The 20,000-nt window shown below is 43.3% G+C and overlaps 5 protein-coding genes and 1 pseudogene across 5 annotated transcripts, besides 2 other annotated features; 5 read left to right on the forward strand and 1 right to left on the reverse strand.

Moving 5' to 3' along the window:
• Positions 1–114, reverse strand: part of ycf3 — a 153-nt pseudogene extending 39 nt beyond the window's left edge.
• Positions 1–804: part of a sequence feature (horizontally transferred from chloroplast DNA) that runs on past the window's edge.
• A 5,630-nt stretch (positions 805–6,434) lies between these two features.
• On the forward strand, positions 6,435–6,941 carry sdh3 (succinate dehydrogenase subunit 3). The gene has a single exon. The coding sequence runs from the start codon at positions 6,435–6,437 to the stop codon at positions 6,939–6,941; it is 507 nt and encodes a 168-aa protein (YP_002608354.1).
• A 731-nt stretch (positions 6,942–7,672) lies between these two features.
• On the forward strand, positions 7,673–8,224 carry rpl5 (ribosomal protein L5). Its single transcript has one exon. It carries the CDS (start codon positions 7,673–7,675, stop codon positions 8,222–8,224), a length of 552 nt encoding a protein of 183 aa, YP_002608355.1.
• Positions 8,172–8,528, forward strand: rps14 (ribosomal protein S14). Its single transcript has one exon. It carries the CDS (start codon positions 8,172–8,174, stop codon positions 8,526–8,528), a length of 357 nt encoding a protein of 118 aa, YP_002608356.1.
• A 1,378-nt stretch (positions 8,529–9,906) lies between these two features.
• cob2 (apocytochrome b) lies at positions 9,907–11,088 on the forward strand. Its single transcript has one exon. It carries the CDS (start codon positions 9,907–9,909, stop codon positions 11,086–11,088), a length of 1,182 nt encoding a protein of 393 aa, YP_002608357.1.
• A 188-nt stretch (positions 11,089–11,276) lies between these two features.
• On the forward strand, positions 11,277–12,860 carry cox1 (cytochrome c oxidase subunit 1). The gene has a single exon. The coding sequence runs from the start codon at positions 11,277–11,279 to the stop codon at positions 12,858–12,860; it is 1,584 nt and encodes a 527-aa protein (YP_002608358.1).
• Positions 12,861–14,309: 1,449 nt separating this feature from the next.
• Positions 14,310–14,437: a sequence feature (horizontally transferred from chloroplast DNA).
• The last annotated feature ends 5,563 nt before the right edge of the window (positions 14,438–20,000 follow it).

A 20,000-nucleotide genomic window follows, 5' to 3' on the forward strand; every position in this document is an offset into this window, starting at 1 on the left:
TTCAATATAATTACCAGGAGTAAGTGCTATAGCTTGTTTCCAATACTCAGCGGCTTGATCGAACCAAGCTTCCGCAATTTCAGAATCTCCCTGGCGAATGGCTTGTTCTCCCCGGTCGGGCGGGTCAATTCCTTCCCTTAGAACCGTACTTGAGAGTTTCCTACCTCATACGGCTCAGCAGTCATTTATTTTGGTGTCCCGTTTTAATCTACCATATCTGAATGAGATTGCTCATAAGATATATCCTTTTTATTTCTCGGGTTAACAAAAAGAGGTTAATTGCATGAGTTTCAAACTTGAATTTTGATTTTATTACTAATCAGTTTTAGTTTTATCTTTTCTCCCACCTTCAGAAGACTAGGCATTTTACCTATCGTTAGAATTTTCTGAAAGGTAACTATCTCGGTTTCATGTAGAAATTTATATAGAATCTTTGAAAAAGACTTTCCTTCAAAAAAAGACTTACTATCTTTGGGATCTGATGCTACACCGCTGCTCAATACTTTAGTGTATCGACTCTATTACATAAGTTGATTCCTAACTTTTATCTCATATCATGACATAAGTAAGCAGTTATTATTGTATCGGCCCAAAACCCCGCTAATTGATCTTTACGGTGCTTCCTCTATCAATTAGATCTAGATGCTTTATCCATAGAATAAAGTATTTAGGCATATCTATTTCTTCATATTTCGACTTCTATGAAGTTTCTTTCTTTACTACAGCTGCTAAAAATCGTTGTTTTGGACGATGCATAATATGTAGAAAGCCCGTTTTGTTTCTAGTATTTACTAGTGGATTTGATCTTTCTTTTTTCTTTCCTTTTTCTCTTTCCTGATAAAAGATTAGGCCTATTCAAAGAAAGCAAGGCAGGCTACTCTATCTGAATCGGACCCTTGGCTAGGGCTATCTAGAGACTATGGCTGTCTAGAGTAGAGTCGAGGCTAGCGGACGCGTGGGAATTGCTTTTTCGGTTTTTGGGGCATGTCTAAGGAATGGGCCCTCCTTAATACTTTCGGGAAGGGGAAGAGAATACAATTGACAGTTACAGTAAGCAGCATAGCCCCTCCGAAGCTCTGTTTCGGCCATCTCCGGGCAGGATTTCTGGTCCCTTGGAATTCTAGTTATCTAGATTTAGTAGAGCTTATATATGTGTGGATTTGGAAGGCTTATATCTTGCTATTGCTTATGACTCCGCGGCCCTTTATTCGACTTAAAACCATTTCCGTCTCGCTGCTATTTTATTCTCTTTTTACCTAAAAAACTATCCATCCGACCTATATCGAAGCAGATTCCAAAATATTGCACGCAACATAAGCGTTGTGCCTTTCTTTGTAGGCCTCCACAGGGCTTTCCGAAGCGGAGCGAATAGTATAAAATCCGTTAACGTCAGTTGATCTACGAGCAACCTGATTTACTAACTGAAATTTTTCTTTACTTAACTGACTCTTTCTAACACTTACATCGCGACGTTAGCTCAGCGGGTGACGAATCAGAGGGGTAATCTCATTTGAGACTCAGCGCTTGCCTCTCTTTCTTTGTATAGTATGTTCGTGTGTTTGGGCGACTGGACGCCGTGTGGTTAGCTGAAGCAGACAATTTGAGTATCCTAGCAGCTACAGCAGCAGAGAGAAGTCTCTGTTCACGTATTCGCCTTAGGTTTAGGTAGTTAGATGCCGTCGAATTTGAATTCCCATTCAATGAAGGTTTGACGCAGCAGGCTTGATTAGGTTGTATAGCTGGATCTGGTTGATTAGGGACGTCCTTGATGAGATTTGCGAAAAAGGGTAGCAGGATTAGCGAACATTCTGGGGTTTGCTGGAGAAGCTGGATTGCGACGGAAGGAGCGAGAGCGGAATCAATCTCTCGTCGAGCAAAAGGCAGTGCATAGAAGGAAGGAAGCGAGGCAGAAAGGGCATGTTCCACTTCAAAGACCAGTGTCGCATCAATCAAGGGCTTGTCCGTTCAAGCGAAAAGACCAGCGTCGCATCAGCAGCTTGGTCAGCCAGCCTTTTTCGGAATGCGAAAACAGCCTGCTCGCGCAATGCCCCGGCATCCATCCAATGCATTCTTTGAGAGACAGTAGGGGACACTTATAGATCATAAACAAAATATCGATGAAAAATAAATCAAAAACTACAAGCAACTACATCAACAACCCCTATTCCTGAAGTGAACTCTAGTCGCTCTCGCTCCGCTCATATACTAACTTTTCGAAACCGAGACAACCAGAAAAAATGAATCTTCATCAAACTTCTGTTTAATAATATATCAAGATTCATAGTAGCAAATGCCCTTGATTCGCGAGAACCAATTCGAGGTTTCAACCGCTTTTATTCTTCATTCTTTCTTCTTTCTTTATCATCTTTGTAGGGGGAATCAAACTGCACTTGATTGAGCCAATATCACAATTTCGATACCGCTACTACCACTATAGCCGTTGCCCCCCTTATGACGTATGCCCCTTCACGGGATGGGAGGTGACCTTCGCTACACTCGCCATTGGGCAACCTCCGGGCAGGTATCGGCTTGTTCTATTCTGATGTCATTTTGATTTTCTATGATATATCGCGATCATAGAAAAGCAGAAGATGAGAATTGTTGCTGCTTTCATATTTTTGCAATCATCACACACCAGAATTGACCGTCGGTGGGGTTTTGTGGGAAGCAAACCTCCTCATAGGCTATACCTAATACCCAACCTTGCCAAAGGGCTCCATCTGTTCCAATAGAGAATTGGGAGAATACAGAGAATACCTTTCATGAATCCCAACTTCAGTATTGATACAAGATGGCTGCGGTTATGTACAACATGCGTACCCCAGCCTTGCCAATACGACTGGACGTGACTAATGAACAAATCAAAGAGTACAACTCAAGTACAAGTACATGAGACATAAGTGACACACATACGCTAACACTCCCCCAAACGAATGGAGATTGATCATTCCCAGCTTGCTCATCAAAGAAGGGCCCTGCTAAGTCCCTTGGTGAGGATGTCGGAAATCTGATCCTCACTAGAGATGTAAGGAGTCCTTATGATGCTTGCCACCTGATCTTCGACCACCCTTGAGCCTTAGATAAATAACTGAACTTGATAAAACGATTCTTCAATAGGAAAACGAGAAGCTCCAACGGGAGCAAACCCTGGCTGCCTTCTGGGAGCATATGCCTCCCATCGATCCCGTTCTCATACGAGATCGTATGCTTTTTCTTAGAAAGAAAATAAGCTTCCTTGAAAACAGGAAGAGGGCGCTGCTCAAGGAAGAGCAAGAGCTCATTGTGCGGGCTGCCACCCTCGGTGATCGATCCACTGGGGAGAATTAACAAGCCCTTAAAATACTGTTCATTGTTATGTTTAATTAAGTTCTATGTCTTTTGTTAACTTAATATGTTGTTAGTTAACTTTGTAATGTTGTGTTTAGTTGTGTGGCTGAAAGTTGTCCATGTGTAAGCTTCCTATTGGATGTACTCCCTTGTATAAAAACTTTATTGTAGTGCTGGAATGAAGAAGAAGAAAAATCTGCTCTGTTCTAGTTCATTCTCTTTCCCTTAACTAGTCTCAGGTGCAGAAAAATTTAAGATTTTTCTTTTTTGTGAAATCTGGTTTTTTTCTTGTTAATTTCTAACATATAAAAGCTGAAACTACAGCCAACAGGGTGGAAGTTGTGTGTTTGTTGTCCTTTCTAGTCTAGTGCACTCAATAACCATAAAAGCCTTTAGATCAACTAATAGCGAAAGAAAGAAAGGATTTACCCTCTCCCTAGTAACTTACGTCAACAAACTCATGCAAAAAATGAGGAACAACATCTGATTAGCCCTTTATAATACTACCCCTCTTTCCGTAATAGATTCCCCTAACGCTAGACTGACAATAAGAACTCCCCTATCATCCGCATAAGGGCTCCCATAAAATCCTCTTGTTAGGGTCGATTGTTTGGCTTGAGCTTGAGTGGGTGGAAGATTGAAGGCTCGGTAAAGTAAAGGCCTTTTCCCTTAAAGTTACAGGGGAGGCGCGTTTAGCCCTATATAAAGGGCTTTAGCCTTTTCTTCGCTCCCCCAATCCGGTAAAATAGAACCTCTAAGGTAAGACGACAGGTTTAAGTGAAATTCGAGAGTTTATGTGCATATAATACCCTTTTCTATTTTATTATCTTATATAGTTTTTAGATTCCATGTGTAGAAAATCATGTGGTATTAATGGCACCGACAATATGAAAATATGAAGTGATATACCTCTGCAATCGAAATGCGTCCAAGACATATATACCAATATGGAGGTCAACCTAATTCAACGATGCACGTGAACAAGGTCCGGTTTGTAAAGACTGATTTTCATTTCCAATTTTGAAGAAGGCCACAATGTTTCCATTTATCGGTCAATCGCATCATTATCTGGTTTGAATTTCTCCCGACCCGACTACAAAAGAGTTTGAATCAATGCAACCCTCAGGGAATTCATATATTTATATAGATAGATATAAATAGAAAGTCTATTTTCGATTATACTATTTTTTTAAATTAAATAAAATAAAATAAGAAATAGGTCGTACCCACTAGGAAGCCTATCACCAACTATCTTCATAACGGACTATGGAAAGTTTTACTATACCATAGTAGGGTGGAATTTGGAGCGAATGAACCACTATTTAAGAACTATACTACCCTGAACTAACCCTAAGATGCGATGGTTTTATACATATGGGCATGCGAAAGAAATGCTTTCCTTATTCCCATGAAGTCAGGATTTCTTAGGACCAACATAGGAGGGCATATATCTTGACTATATGCCACCTTCTATCGCACTATAGTTTTTATTTTTTTGGTCTACCTTGTGAGATACCTTTTCTACCTTTATATATACCGAATTGAGGAAATTATTGTAACCATCCTAAAGATCAGTTGGGTGGGTGCCTTGAGCCCTAATTTTATAGACAGATAGTCAACTGCCATTACTCCGGTTCTATATGGGAGCGCTTGAAATGGTTTGGTTTAACCGAATGCTCGCGTCGGCTGATCGTAGACCAACCTCTATGCTAAGTTTTGCTTTGCATGGAGGTTGCGCGAAAAGGCGGTCCTAGGACGGATGACGAGCTACTGGAAAAAAACCTGTAGGTAGGTTGGGGTTCAAGGAGGGTGGTCGTAGATCAGGTTTGAAACCAGTTCAATAAATATCATATTTTTAATAAAGGGAAAGCGCAGTCACTCGACTTTCAAGCCTTCCAATTGGAGTACGAAGGTAAGCAGCAAACCCAATTGTAGTTCTAAGATAATCCCTTTTTTTAGGCATTCCTATTATCTTCGATGGGGGTTCCAGCGAGCCATTTACATTCCAGTTCTAAGACTTTCCTAACTAATTCCTTACATGTGGGAAGAGTTTGAGGTCCATTCTTTCTACTATCCCGTGAGAGTGCTACGGTCTTCACCTCTAGCCATTGGGAATTCTCTTTTTAGTTCCTTGCCAGCCGTAATGCCTTCTCCTAAGTGCTTTCCCTTCATGGCGATCCATTCCATTCGAGGCAATAGGTAGCTTGCTTACTTAGTAGCGATCCCTGGGCGGGATTACAGAGAATGAGAACTCCCACTTGCAGGAAATATCTTCACAGGTAAAGGGGAAAAAAGAGAAAAACGAGAAGGAAATCTCTCTATGTTAGCTAGCCCTCCAACTATCTATTTATAGACCTACCAAAACCAGAGAACTATAGCCTTCCTAGAGAAAGAAAGAGATTGCCCAGGTGCATACCTTTACCCTAGCCTTGCTTAAACTGGCTTATTGGCTGGAACTCCCAGCGACATCAAAAGAAACTCGCGTGGATCCTATTTTCTCGGCTGCACCAACAGCAAAGGAAACTCCAACTGGCGCTAGGGAGATTCTCTAGGCTGGCCCACCATCGAAAGGAACCTATGTCGTAAATAGAAGTAAGAAGTAAAGACTCGCATGGAAACATTTCTGTATACAGAATGGGAAGAAAAAGAGTCAGTCCTATCCTATACTAATCAAAAGAAATCCCTCCTCACTGGCTTCCAACTCGAGAAAGAAAGGACAGGAGACATAAAAGAAAATAGGAAAAATATAGAAGAAAGACTCTAAATTTCGTAAGTAAAGAGAAAGCCTTTTCTGCTAAAGCGGAAGAAGAGTACGTTTCTAAGTCAATCTATCTTCCGAGAGCCAATCGAGAAAACGGAAAGCTCCGGCTTTCGAGCCTCCGCTTGCTCCTCCGAAAATCTCTCTTCATATAAATTCTTTCTCTTTTTTGCTCAGCAAAAGAGTAAGCCGTCGATGTCAACTTTCTCCAGGTGACCAATCCAGGATCATCTTCGTTAGTGTTCTTTCTTTTTCCCATGCTTTTCCGTTGGTCAACAACCAACCAACCATTTTCGACAAGTCTTTCCTCATTTGTGTTGGGGAGCAGAGCAGTCAAAGAAGAAAGCAAATGAAATTGAAGGTTACGGATAATCAACAATTAGATAATAAAGAAATAATAAAAGTTTTTAATAACATAAAAATTTCTTTCAATGAGACAATAAAAAATGAAGAAAAGAAAGAATTTTTAATAACATTATCGGATTTCGTATGTAATGATCTAATCAGACGTGGTAATCTAATTAATAATAGAAAAAATATCCTTCGCCCGTTATCTCCTCATCTTCCTATTTATAAGCCACAGCTCACTTCGACGTTTCCAATTTACCATAGAATATCCGGGGCTTTCCTAGCCACTCTAGTTTTGTTTTTTTATCTTCTTTGTCTGAAAATAGGGTTGATTTGCTTCACCTATGAGAATTTCTACCAATTCTTTTTTTTTTCATCCAAGCTCATCCTAATCTCCGTCGGGATTACTGCCTTAGCCCTGTCCTATCATCTGTATAATGGAGTTCGTCATTTATTGACGGATTTTTCGGGATTTCTCTTTCAATGCTTTAGAATTGGAAGAAGTTGAGATTCAAAAAAATAAATTGGATTAAATTATGAAATGTTTATTCTTCGTTGATAGCTCTCTTCTTTTAAGCTTATGCCGTAGAAGCGGCTATTGGCGTTTTATCTGCATCTTCCCGACCATGAGGGGGTTCCGTTTGGGATGAACTCGCAAAGACTCGACCCGAGGACTTCCCTCGTAGAGTGGCGTCTTTTATAAGACTCGAGTTTCTCAGCGGAACTCAAAAAAAAAAAAAGAGTTTGAGCTCTTTTGGCTTACTTTTAGCCACGCGGGGCGGCTATCCGCATGTGTCCTAAAGTGACGTCCATTTTTTGGTAATGGGTATACTCGAGAGAGAAGTTTGGAATTCGACCTCCCGCGGAAGTCTTATCGATTCTCTTATCATCGAAAAAACCAATTCTTAATTTTTTCAACATCGAGAAAACGAAGACTTTCTTAACCACATGAATAGACTTAAGGATATGAAACCTGCGCCTCAGATAAAGATGACAACTGGAACAACTGGCCATGACAAGCAGTGGTTCGAAGAAAAGAGGTCTATCAGGAAAGGAATATGGGCTTTGCTCTAACCGAAGCAATTGCATCCTTTGCCCTCTTCTTCGCAAGTAAGCAACTGTTTTTTTTTCTCATCCGTATTCCGATCGAGTTAAAGTGTTGATTTTCATTCAACCAACTATCTTTTTGAAGCAGATAGTTCACAGTGCTCATTCTATAGATACTGGAAAAGCCAACTCATGTTTCCACTCCATTTTCATTACGAAGATGTATCACGTCAGGATCCGTTGCTCAAACCGAATCACGCCAACGTTATGGAAGTTCCTGGATCGTGTGAAATAAGAGTAATACCAAAAAGACCCTCGTCTTTCATAATCCAAAATGGAAAATTGGCTATGGAGATTCCGCGCGGTCAGAGATTCATACAGACACAAAGGGGTTCGACAGGAAAGTCGTTTCGATCCAATCAATTCTTGGGGTCAAATAAAGACAAAGGATATGTCAGTGACCTAGCACGACAAAGCACTCTCCGAGGGCATGGAATGTCTAATTTTTCGGTCAGAATCTCGATAGTAATGTCTCTGTTAGATTCTCCGGTCGAAATACGGGAAAACTCCATTCAATTCTCGATGGAAACGGAGTTTTGCGAATTCTCCCCAGAACTGGAAGATCATTTCGAGATCTTCGAACATATTCGAGGGTTCAATGTGACTATTGTCACTTCGGCCAACACACAAGATGAGACTTTACCACCGTGGAGCGGCTTTTTTCAAAAAGATGAGGGTCAGTAAGATGTCGGAGAAGCTAAATATACGAGATCACAAACGTAGATTGCTCGCGGCTAAATATGAATTGAGACGAAAGCTTTATAAAGCCTTTTGTAAAGATCCCGATCTTCCTAGTGATATGCGGGACAAACATCGTTATAAGTTGTCCAAGTTGCCAAGAAATAGTTCCTTTGCACGAGTAAGAAACCGATGTATTTCCACGGGTCGCCCTCGTTCCGTATATGAGTTCTTTCGAATTTCTCGTATCGTTTTTCGTGGATTAGCATCTCGAGGTCCTTTGATGGGCATAAAGAAATCGTCTTGGTAGCAACCACCAAACCAATAGAACAAGGGTTAGCTCTGCAGCTGGTCTACAAGCAAGGTAAGTAGGTCCATTACCGGCCGGCTCCGGACCGAAAAGACCTAACAGAGTAATCCCTTATCTCGGATCGGAGATACTAACGGGGCGGGAATCGAAGTGGGGGACCTCTCTACCGCCTGTGTCTATCTCCTGTCAAGTATGCTCCCCAGACATAGACTACGTACAGGTACAGGGTAGTACTCTTGGAAAGATAGAATATCACCGCGTGAACATAACATTAAGTTACGAATGTAACTCCCGAGGGATCGACCACTATTCTAAATATAGTAAGGCGGATAACTGTTGTTCATTGGAGCGCCGGAGTGCGGAGGTTGTTCCCATCATTGAAGTCAGAGTGTGGGACTGAGCCTTCCGAATGAGAAAGACAAAAAAGTGCTTAGTTTCGTTGGAAAAACCAACGCAAATATCATATTTACTTTATCTCGCCCTACTTCTAAGGATAGTGGGAGAGAGTGACTTTCTGAAATTCTCTCCTTTCTAAAGCTGCGCAAGGCGGCCCCCCCCAGAACAAAGCCCCACCCCTCTTTTCCCCCCTTTAATGAAAGACCCTCGCCCCGCTTCCTATTCATTTGTGGGTCGGGACCCGAGGGCCTTTTTGATTTTCTCAAGAGGTGATTTCGAGAATCAACCAACCGACAAATCCGTAGCCCAGGTGACTCACAGCCTCCCTCTCGCCCAAATGAAATGGGATGAATCAAATCAATAAGCTTTTTGATTGATTCAGGGCGCAGCGAAGCCAAATTAAATCAAGGCAAGGGCTTTTCCTGACGCTGAGTCATCCTATTCAAATTTAGCTATGCTAATGGAACAGGAAAAGTTTTCAGATGATATGGACCCCTGAGCGAGAACTGAACATTGCTTAGGGGTCGCACTCTGTCCCGCTTGGTGGACGAAAGATTCTCTCCTTTTATCATTCTTTCTCCCACACACCTTTGCCCTCTTTCACCGAAGAGGAAAGAAGAATCTTCCAAGCGGACAGAGACCTAATAAATTTCCATTAGATTCATTCCTAAGCTTGCTTTGTTGCAGCAAGATGATCAGTCCGAGAGTGCTGGAGAGAAGAGAAAGCGGTAAAAACCTCTCTGATTCGGTCACCGAGCAGTCGGACGACTCTTCAGTAACCCAGGATGACCCCTTCGACGCTTCTTTCGCTGTATACCCCCTCCATCCTTCGGAGGTGGAAGAAGGGGTACTCTTAGATATAAAATTAGATTATCTATAATTATATATATATATCTATATATCTATAATTATAATTTAGTAAGTAGGGCCCCAGAACGCTAAAAAGGTGGGGGAACAAGAGTTGTCACGATAGAAAAGAGAAATGACTATAAGGAACCAACGATTCTCTCTTCTTAAACAACCTATATCCTCCACACTGAATCAGCATTTGATAGATTATCCAACCCCGAGCAATCTTAGTTATTGGTGGGGGTTCGGTTCGTTAGCTGGTATTTGTTTAGTCATTCAGATAGTCACTGGCGTTTTTTTAGCTATGCATCACACACCTCATGTGGATTTAGCTTTCAACAGCGTAGAACACGTTATGAGAGATGTTGAAGGGGGCTGGTTGCTCCGTTATATGCATGCTAATGGGGCAAGTATGTTTCTCATTGTGGTTCACCTTCATATTTTTCGTGGTCTATATCATGCGAGTTATAGCAGTCCTAGGGAATTTGTTCGGTGTCTCGGAGTTGTAATCTTCCTATTAATGATTGTGACAGCTTTTACAGGATACGTACCACCTTGGGGTCAGATGAGCTTTTGGGGAGCTACAGTAATTACAAGCTTAGCTAGCGCCATACCTGTAGTAGGAGATACCATAGTGACTTGGCTTTGGGGTGGTTTCTCCGTGGACAATGCCACCTTAAATCGTTTTTTTAGTCTTCATCATTTACTCCCCCTTATTTTAGTAGGCGCCAGTCTTCTTCATCTGGCCGCATTGCATCAATATGGATCAAATAATCCATTGGGTGTCCATTCAGAGATGGATAAAATTTCTTTTTACCCTTATTTTTATGTAAAGGATCTAGTAGGTCGGGTAGCTTCTGCTATCTTTTCTTCCATTTGGATTTTTTATGCTCCTAATGTTTTGGGGCATCCCGACAATTATATACCTGCTAATCCGATGCCCACCCCGCCTCATATTGTGCCGGAATGGTATTTCCTACCGATCCATGCCATTCTTCGTAGTATACCTGACAAATCGGGAGGTGTAGCCGCAATAGCACCAGTTTTTATATGTCTGTTGGCTTTACCTTTTTTTAAAAGTATGTATGTGCGTAGTTCAAGTTTTCGACCGATTCACCAAGGAATATTTTGGTTGCTTTTGGCGGATCGCTTACTACTAGGTTGGATCGGATGTCAACCTGTGGAGGCACCATTTGTTACTATTGGACAAATTCCTCCTTTTGTTTTCTTCTTGTTCTTTGCCATAACGCCCATTCCGGGACGAGTTGGAAGAGGAATTCCTAATTCTTACACGGATGAGACTGATCACACCTGATCAGTGAAAAATTCTGACACCAATCATTTATTTACGAGTGAGTATTACACCAAGAATTTACAAGCGGATTACTTTTATAGTGCGAACAAACCTGTAGTTTTCTTCGCAGCTCTCAGCCTTTTTCAATAAGCCCCGCTCCCTAAGGGGCCCCTCTCTGATAAGGAAGGAAACGAAATAATCTCAATTTTACGACAAATCCGGTCCGATGGCTGTTCTCCACTAACCACAAGGATATAGGGACTCTATATTTCATCTTAGGTGCCATTGCTGGAGTGATGGGCACATGCTTCTCAGTACTGATTCGTATGGAATTAGCACGACCCGGCGATCAAATTCTTGGTGGGAATCATCAACTTTATAATGTTTTAATAACGGCTCACGCTTTTTTAATGATCTTTTTTATGGTTATGCCGGCGATGATAGGTGGATCTGGTAATTGGTCTGTTCCCATTCTGATAGGTGCACCTGACATGGCATTTCCACGATTAAATAATATTTCATTCTGGTTGTTGCCACCAAGTCTCTTGCTCCTATTAAGCCCAGCCTTAGTAGAAGTGGGTAGCGGCACTGGGTGGACGGTCTATCCGCCCTTAAGTGGTATTACCAGCCATTCTGGAGGAGCAGTTGATTCAGCAATTTCTAGTCTTCATCTATCTGGTGTTTCATCCATTTTAGGTTCTATCAATTTTATAACAACTATCTCCAACATGCGTGGACCTGGAATGACTATGCATAGATCACCCCTTTTTGTGTGGTCCGTTCCAGTGACAGCATTCCCACTTTTATTATCACTTCCGGTACTGGCAGGGGCAATTACCATGTTATTAACCGATCGAAACTTTAATACAACCTTTTCTGATCCCGCTGGAGGGGGAGACCCCATATTATACCAGCATCTCTTTCGGTTCTTCGGTCATCCAGAGGTTTATATTCCCATTCTGCCTGGATCCGGTATCATAAGTCATATCGTTTCGACTTTTTCGGGAAAACCGGTCTTCGGGTATCTAGGCATGGTTTATGCCATGATCAGTACAGGTGTTCTTGGATCTCTTGTTTGGGCTCATCATATGTTTACTGTGGGCTTAGACGTTGATACCCGTGCCTACTTCACCGCAGCTACCATGATCATAGCTGTCCCCACTGGAATCAAAATCTTTAGTTGGATCGCTACCATGTGGGGGGGTTCGATACAATACAAAACACCCATGTTATTTGCTGTAGGGTCCATCTTTTTGTTCACCATAGGAGGACTCACTGGAATAGTCACGGCAAATTCTGGGCTAGACATTGTTCTACATGATACTTATTATGCGGTTGCACATTTCCATTATGTACTTTCTATGGGAGCCGTTTTTGCTTTATTTGCAGGATTTCACTATTGGGTGGGTAAAATCTTTGGTCGGACATACCCTGAAACTTTAGGTCAAATCCATTTTTGGATCACTTCTTTCGGGGTTAATCCGACCCTCTTTCCCATGCATTTCTTAGGGCTTTCGGGTATGCCACGTCGCATTCCAGATTATCCAGATGCTTACGCTGGATGGAATGCCCTTAGCAGTTTTGGCTCTTATATATCCGTAGTTGGGATTCGTCGTTTCTTCGTGGTCGTAACAATCACTTCAAGCAGTGGAAACAACAAAAGATGTGCTCCAAGTCCTTGGGCTGTTGAACAGAATCCAACCACACTGGAATGGATGGTACAAAGTCCTCCAGCTTATCATACTTTTGGAGAACTTCCAGCTATCAAGGAGACGAAAAGCTATGTGAAGTAAAAGAAGAAAGGGTCGCCGACTGCTACTAAGAACCTAACAGAACTTTTCAAAATGTGGGTTCTAAAACCACTTGTGTAAGTCGGGGTTGAGAATTGGGGGGCCGCGCCCTAGCCTCGTCGGCCTAAGCCTCGCTATGAGAACTGACGCTTGAACTCTTACCGGAAGAGAAGGGAATCGAAGAATGGAATCCCTTTTGGTTTGGTTGCTAGCGAGTGAGGGAATCGCAGATGGGCTTATGACCTAGAGGCTGACCTCGAAGCTCCAGCTTACTTCGCTTCGGGATTAGCTATGAACCGTAACTTCAATCGATCGGTCTCGCCTGCCAGTAATAAGCTTGACTAGGCAAATGTGGAATCATCATAGGTAAGAAGCACAACACCATGTTCCCTCTTTCCTGTCGAAACTAGTCCCCTTCTTCTGTGAGCTAGGTCCATGGTTGCTACTTCTCTCGTCTCTGGAAAAGGGATTTAAACTAGACTATATGGTCAGTCACTTCGGGCTACTTTTTTGGGATCGTGATACTCGGGCTTATGAATTGAAGGAAATGAGCATTGTCCTTTCACATTGAATCCAATACTTGCGGTTGATTTCTTTCGATGGCTTAGTCAGTCCGTTTGGAACTCTCCCCTATATACTAAAAAAATCGTAGCTGGAGCAAGAAGACGAGTAGAAAATAAAATGGGAATGCCCACCAGGCTTCTCGAGGAAGATCGGAACAGGCTAAACAGGAGCATTTGATAGGGTTCTTATATACTTTATATCTAATGGAAAAACTTGTGTTTATGTTATAAATGAAGCTGTTACGAGTGCTTATGCCGGACTATATGGGGTATAGGGATCAGTGAAAAGGAAGTTTCTTGCTTAACCACAGGAGAACTGGTTTCCGGTGGGGTGATTCATGTTCTTCCGGTTACGGATGTTGTGCCACTTGATGTTTCGGGAAGTACGAAGCTCGAGTAGGAGAGAGGGAAGGTCGGGCTGGCTTTGCTTGCTTAACTACTATGTCGATTGATGGCTTGAGTATGAAGATGCCTATGACTACTGCTTGCTTGAAAGATTTCAGTTTCGGGGAAAAGAGAAGGCACCGAGGGCGGGGGTAATGGTTGGAGAGTAGGCTTACTTCTTCCTTCGAAGCCTGTTTCGGGTGCTTGCTTGGTCCGGTTCAGGGTGCTTGGACTTTTTTCAATACCTGCTTGGCTGGCGGGAACGAGTGCAGGAAGAAGATCAAGGAAAATACACTACTACAACATTTGTCTAAAGAATCTCCTCTTTCCTTCCATAACTGATCATAGTACGAGCGGATGACTGACCCTTTCTATACGGAACTGCATCAATCAGTTGTCTTCTTTTTTCCCTTGTTCTCTTCCTTACCTTATTATAGAATAATAATAGAAGCTATTAGAAGAAGAATATTAGAAAAAATAATTAGAATAATAATAATAGTAAACAGGATTCTGTTGGATGAATCTTGAAAGGCCCACATCAAAAAAACTTTGTGGTTCGATCACAATCAATTGTTATTTCGGCTAAGCAGTTATGGAAGAATTGACAATTCCAATTCGAATCGACTAATTCGGATAGGATCGGGAAGGTTCATCTTGAGAATCCAGAAGCTCTTGGCCTTAAAGCCTTAAAGACGGAGAAGGGGTAATTCGCGTTCTCTAAGGTCAGGCAGTGAGGCATTAACAAACAGCAGCAGCGGGTTTGTCAAGCGAATAGAAACAGCTGCTCGTCAAGCAGGATCGGATGGTCGATCGAAGGGATTGGTTCGGGCAGGCTCTCGAGGAGTATATCGAACCGTGTTTAGCATCTTCTCGTCAGGCAAGGAAGAGATAGGTAGCAAGAGAAGGAGTAAGGAGCAGAGCTAGGGAGCAAGGGAAGCCGGGCAGGTCTTGAGTCTTTAGGTCTTTCGTTTTGTTTCTCGTGAGGATAGCGATGAGTCTTGAGTAGCCTGAACTGCTTGAGTATCGAGTTCAGTTCGTAGTTACTCCCGGGCAAGAACAAGTCCAGTCTGGTCGTTCATCTAGGGAAGCAAGCCGGTAATCCTCGGGTTGAAGCCGCTTCGTGCCGCTTTGGATAGCAAAAGAAAGGCCTGACGTCTTTGTTTGCTCGGTGGGATCGGATAGGTCGTATGGGTAGCTATGTCTTGTATCGTATCGGATAGGGAAGGAGACTGGATAGCAAGGATAGGCACTTCTGGGTCTGATGGTAGCGGTAGGGAATGAAGGTCAAGTGAATGGTAAGGAAGGGCAAGGATGGGAGATCCGTATTGAGATAAAGATCCCGCGCCATTAATAGCTTCAGCATCCGTTGATCCTGAACTACCAATGATATAGGCAGGCCCAAAAAGAGACCTAGTAGCAGCCGGGACATAGCCCGTTAGAGAGCCGAAGGAAGAAAGATGTTTACCAAGTTAAGCCAACACGAGTAGTTTAACAGCCATATCCGTTCGTTAGAGATCCCATGTAAATAGTGAAAAAAGCCCACTTAACTTAGGGGGAAGAGGTGTTTATAAGGGGTTTGGTAAGGTCCCTCAGGCCAAGTCCATCCAAGGCTCTCCCAGGTCGCTCATCCCTGGCGAATCCTACTCACATTTGAATGCGCAACCATCGGGGAAAGGCAAATAGTCAATCCCAGGGGGCGAGTCCAAGCTAACATTTTTGTCAATTCGACCAGCAGCCTGAAAAAGGCTGCCTCGCCTAGTGACATTCCTGCCAAATCCATATGGTGTTTTTACGAGAACTAAGCTAGTCGCTGCAGGCCTAGGTTACCCAGCATCTGGGGAAGGGGTGCGGGAAGCAGCATCAAAGCTAGTAGCCGAAGTAAGGGCATCAGATCCTGTGCCAATTGCCTATGGGTTTGAACCAGTGAACGTAGCAGGGAGAGGGGAAGCTGCAAGCGCAAGGTTCCTTTCACCGGTGAATGACCCTTTGATTTGTAATGGAGTAATACGTTACCCTCGAGATGCAGTAGATTGATATTGAGACTCCGCGGTTAGGGACCAAGTTGCGGATCCAAATATAGTGCCTACAAAGGCAGAGCCAAAGGCGTATCCACCCGTACTAGGTGAGAAAGAGTTGGAAATAAAGATGCACTCCCTGGTTCGGGAGGCAGGGGCGCGCTAGCACATCGCATTATCATCGCTAGACTTGGGTCAGCACAAAAAGCACCCTTTATTTGAGGTAGCTAGCTTCACCCGTCGATTCGGTTGACCGAGCCAATAACCTTGTTGCTTGTGAACCAGTTTCACTAGTTCTGGCTTTCAATTACAGAGCCTGTTGAAGCACCCATTCCCATGAAGATGCTGGGGGTTAAACTGTTTTTACCTGTAATCCGTTTCAGTCGAACCAGTAAATGCGCCAGCTGCAGTACTAGTCGCTTCATATCCATTTCCAGTCCATCTCGCTTTCAAGTTGAGAAGTAAAGGCTAGTGGGTTAATCCGTGGGCACTAACTATTGATCGAGCTCTTATTCGAATTTGAAGGTCTCGGGGAACAACGAGGGGATGGATGAAATGACACCAAGGTAGGTTCTCCCTTTTTGGTATTTGGTCGTCAATTCATTCGCAATGCCGGCACAGGATCCCGGCTTTATTTTATTGGTCTTGAATAAGTTCATCCACCCTTTATCGGTGAGCGGTCGAGAATACCTTCTTTGATTCATGGCTGATGGTTCCGTTTTTTCGGGCATGGTTGCTTGCTTGTCTTACTTGTCTGACTTCTACTTCTACTTATGACTGACTTAACTTATCTGACTAAAGTCTTTATTAAGGTGTGCTTAATGGTCTAAGTCTTTGATATTAGTCCTTATGGGGAGGGAGTTCTTATCACTATCATTAAAGGAAGGTTCATTAGTTCTTATTTATTTATAATATAGCCCTACACAGGGTCTACAACCCTGGTTAGTCCAAGCCGTCCCTACATAAAGGACAGCGTCACGTCAAGGTCTATCGGACAGCTTGCTTCCAGAGTTATTACACAGTGTTATGGGTGTTCTTTCTCTTTCTTGCTTGTTGGGACGGACAAGGCCAAATGGTAATGGGGACTCCCCTAACAGTTTTGCTGAGATTAATGTTGTTCACAACCTTGATATTCTTCCGGGGAATCGTGATAAAGTGCAGAAATCAGGTGCCAATAAGTTTGCTGTCCTGGAAAGCTTAGAAGAGGAGGATAATGGGGGGGGGGTAAAAATTGCGGTTCTGGGTTGCTTGATCCAATTACTGCAACTGAGATTCCAGTTTCTAGTCCTGAAAATAAAGTTGAGGAGGAAAGTGCTGCTGTTAGATTGTTGGACAGCATTTGATCTCTTCTCGGTCTGGGCAGTCCCAAGGTGATCTTGTTGGGTCTCTTTCTTATCCCAGCTCTAGGCAGACCCATGTAAACTCTGGGACTGTTCTTGCTGAACCTTTGGTGGTGAATGCTGTGGATGAAAGGTTGTCGGCCAGCAAGATATCTTAAAGTTATGGGCGGACCCTTGGGTCATTCTTGGTCTATTTCTGATCAAGCTGAACTTTGTTGGAAGGGAGTGAGAACCTCTTTGATGCTGAGGTTGCGGCTCATCGAGAACAGTCTCTAGTGTGCAGGGAGACCATAGCTGAGGTTGGGCTTGATCCTAAACCTGTTACTATCCTAGGTAGAAGTGAAAAGACTAAGGGAGATGCAGATTAAAGCATTGCTGATTCAGATTCAGAGGAGATTACTGAAATTGTGGGGACAAATTTCATGACAGGCCCTGTTATTGATCTCCAACATTCTGGTCATGCAGCATCGGGTTCCATGACTGGAAGAGCAGGTAAGATGAGTGAGAAGCAGCCGCAACCCTCTAGGACAGTTAGAAAACGAGGAAGACCGAGGAAGCTCGGGAATGGGGCTCCCCTGCAACCTAATTCCTTCCTTCTCACCTGAGTCTTAATCTCAAAGAAAGGGAATTGGCCCTGATACGGCTTCGAAGACTGTTAGGCATGGACTGCTAGCGGACTGGAAAGAAGGACTTGTTACATCCTCAAAAGATTTATAAGTACCTCACTTAAAAAATAGAGAAAAGTCAAGACAAGAAGAAAGTATCTCCGATTCCTTTCGGAGAGAAACCGGTCAGGTTTACTTTCGACGTCGTGTCATCTCGTATTTGGTCTAGATCTTATCAATGGTTAGATAAGATTGAAAGAAAACTCTGGAAGAGTGCTCTGGTCTTGCTATGGCTCTGGCGCCGAAAGGCCCCTCGAGTCCTCTGGTAGGATAGAGTAATAAGACTGTAAGCGCATCTGAGCGCCTTTTTCCCGCGACAATATATGGACACTCAGGTAAGTTCCATAGCAACATAGCAACATGGATTAGGATGACTCTTCGGAAGACTAAGCCCCGTAGGAATACTAGCAAATCCAATGTGACATGTATTAGAGGGCAAGGGCTATCTTTACTCTTTAGCCTGAGAGGGAGAAGGCTTCCCCCCCCTGACTATTTCTTTTATGGAACCTCGCATTCAACCTCCTCGGACATTAACATTGATCTAGTTTAGGCAGCTTTCAGTCCTGGGAAAGGAAGGTAAGGTGAAATCCCGTTCGTAGATTAAGAAATTAAGTATGTCAGCTCCTTTAGCCCATCAACAGCGGCGATAACATAAGACAGGGAAGGCATATCCGAAAGTCCCCCATCTCGCTTGAGAACGATGCCCTTTTTTCCCAAGCGATTCTCTTGTGTGCGTGGATATCCTTACTTTCGATGCCATATTCTTATACGATGCATGCCTCCTCTTCCGGATAGCGTCATTCTCTGCATCCCGGCCCTCCACCTATCCCTTCCTTCTTCTAATAACAGACAGCGAAAGACGCTAGGCAAACTCTTTTTATTAAAACCTTTCCTTCTCCCAGCCTACCGCCCTCTCCAATGCTCTCTTCGCTGGTTGCTTCCCTGCCCGGTTTGATAAGAATCTTCTCCCCGTTCTCATTTCCACCGCCCCCTCTAAGCCCTTTAACACCATTCGTCCGTCTTCCCTAAATTCCGAGCTATCCATAATCTAGGTTTTTTTTAAACAAGCCAAGATTTATCGCTAAATTTTTGTCTTCGTTCTTCCCTACCTATCTGACTAGGTAAGAGCTTTCTTGCTGTGAAATTAGTTGATTGGACGGCTACTATATATAAGAGTAGATACTAGACCTTCGAGCGACGTCGAAAGGTGGGTTTAGTTAATCCTCAAAAGAAAGTTGTTAAGCTTTCGGTTTCCAGGAAACTCAGAAATGGCAGAGCATTCTTTAGTTGCGGAGGGAGCGAGCCCTGCATCTATAAGTTGGCCGTATTACCTTACCGCAGCATGCTTGTCCTGCGGGTACTGCCCGGGGTCTTACTAAAAAAAAAGACCTCTACGACAGCCAAAAGGAAGTTGATCAGACCGGGAACAAGCGAGCAAAATGGGTCTATACAATCAATTTGACCGGTACATTGCTGACCATAAGTCGGCATGATTTAGTTCTCCTGCAGATTCCAGACAGAACGACCTGTACCACAACCACTGGCATATGCGGTATGCGGGTGTCAGGTTTAGGTCTAGATGGAGGTTCTCGTTCCAGTTCTAGTTCGCTTCGGTGCTATATTGGTTATGCCCTTATATAGCCCTGTGCTAACGCACAGTGCTTCTTTCTACTACGTCATCAAAGGCCGTACAGACTGGTCTAATTTAAATCATTTCCATTTTCCAGAAGATTTCAGCGACTGCCTTCTTAGTATCTTCCCAGGCTTTCAGCGCAGCTTGCTCAGATTCTTCGATCCTGGCCTTCTGCTCCTCTAAGTTGGTGTCTTTCAGGCTCTGAAGCTCGGCATGGAGTGGCTCTAACTCGGTCATTAAGGAGTCATAGTCCCGAGTGACATCACTCTGCCTCTTCTCAACGGCTGCCAACTGTTCCTGGAACTTCATAATTTGGCTTTTTCAAATCCTCAACCTCGGCCTCCATCGAGTCTAGATCATTCTCTATCTTCTCACATACCGCAACGGACTCCCTGGCCTTGGTTGACTGCTGAAGGAAGGTTTGGATCTTAGAATCCATTTCATTTTTGCTTTCCGCCGCACTAAGTACCTGCCCCACTATCATCTTAATCTCCTCTTCGAGTGCCAACATCCTAGCCTTCTCCCCTGCTGAGATTCCCTGCT

Source organism: Vitis vinifera, mitochondrion, assembly GCF_030704535.1.
Source record: "Vitis vinifera mitochondrion, complete genome".
In the NCBI taxonomy this organism is placed as follows: domain Eukaryota; kingdom Viridiplantae; phylum Streptophyta; class Magnoliopsida; order Vitales; family Vitaceae; genus Vitis; species Vitis vinifera.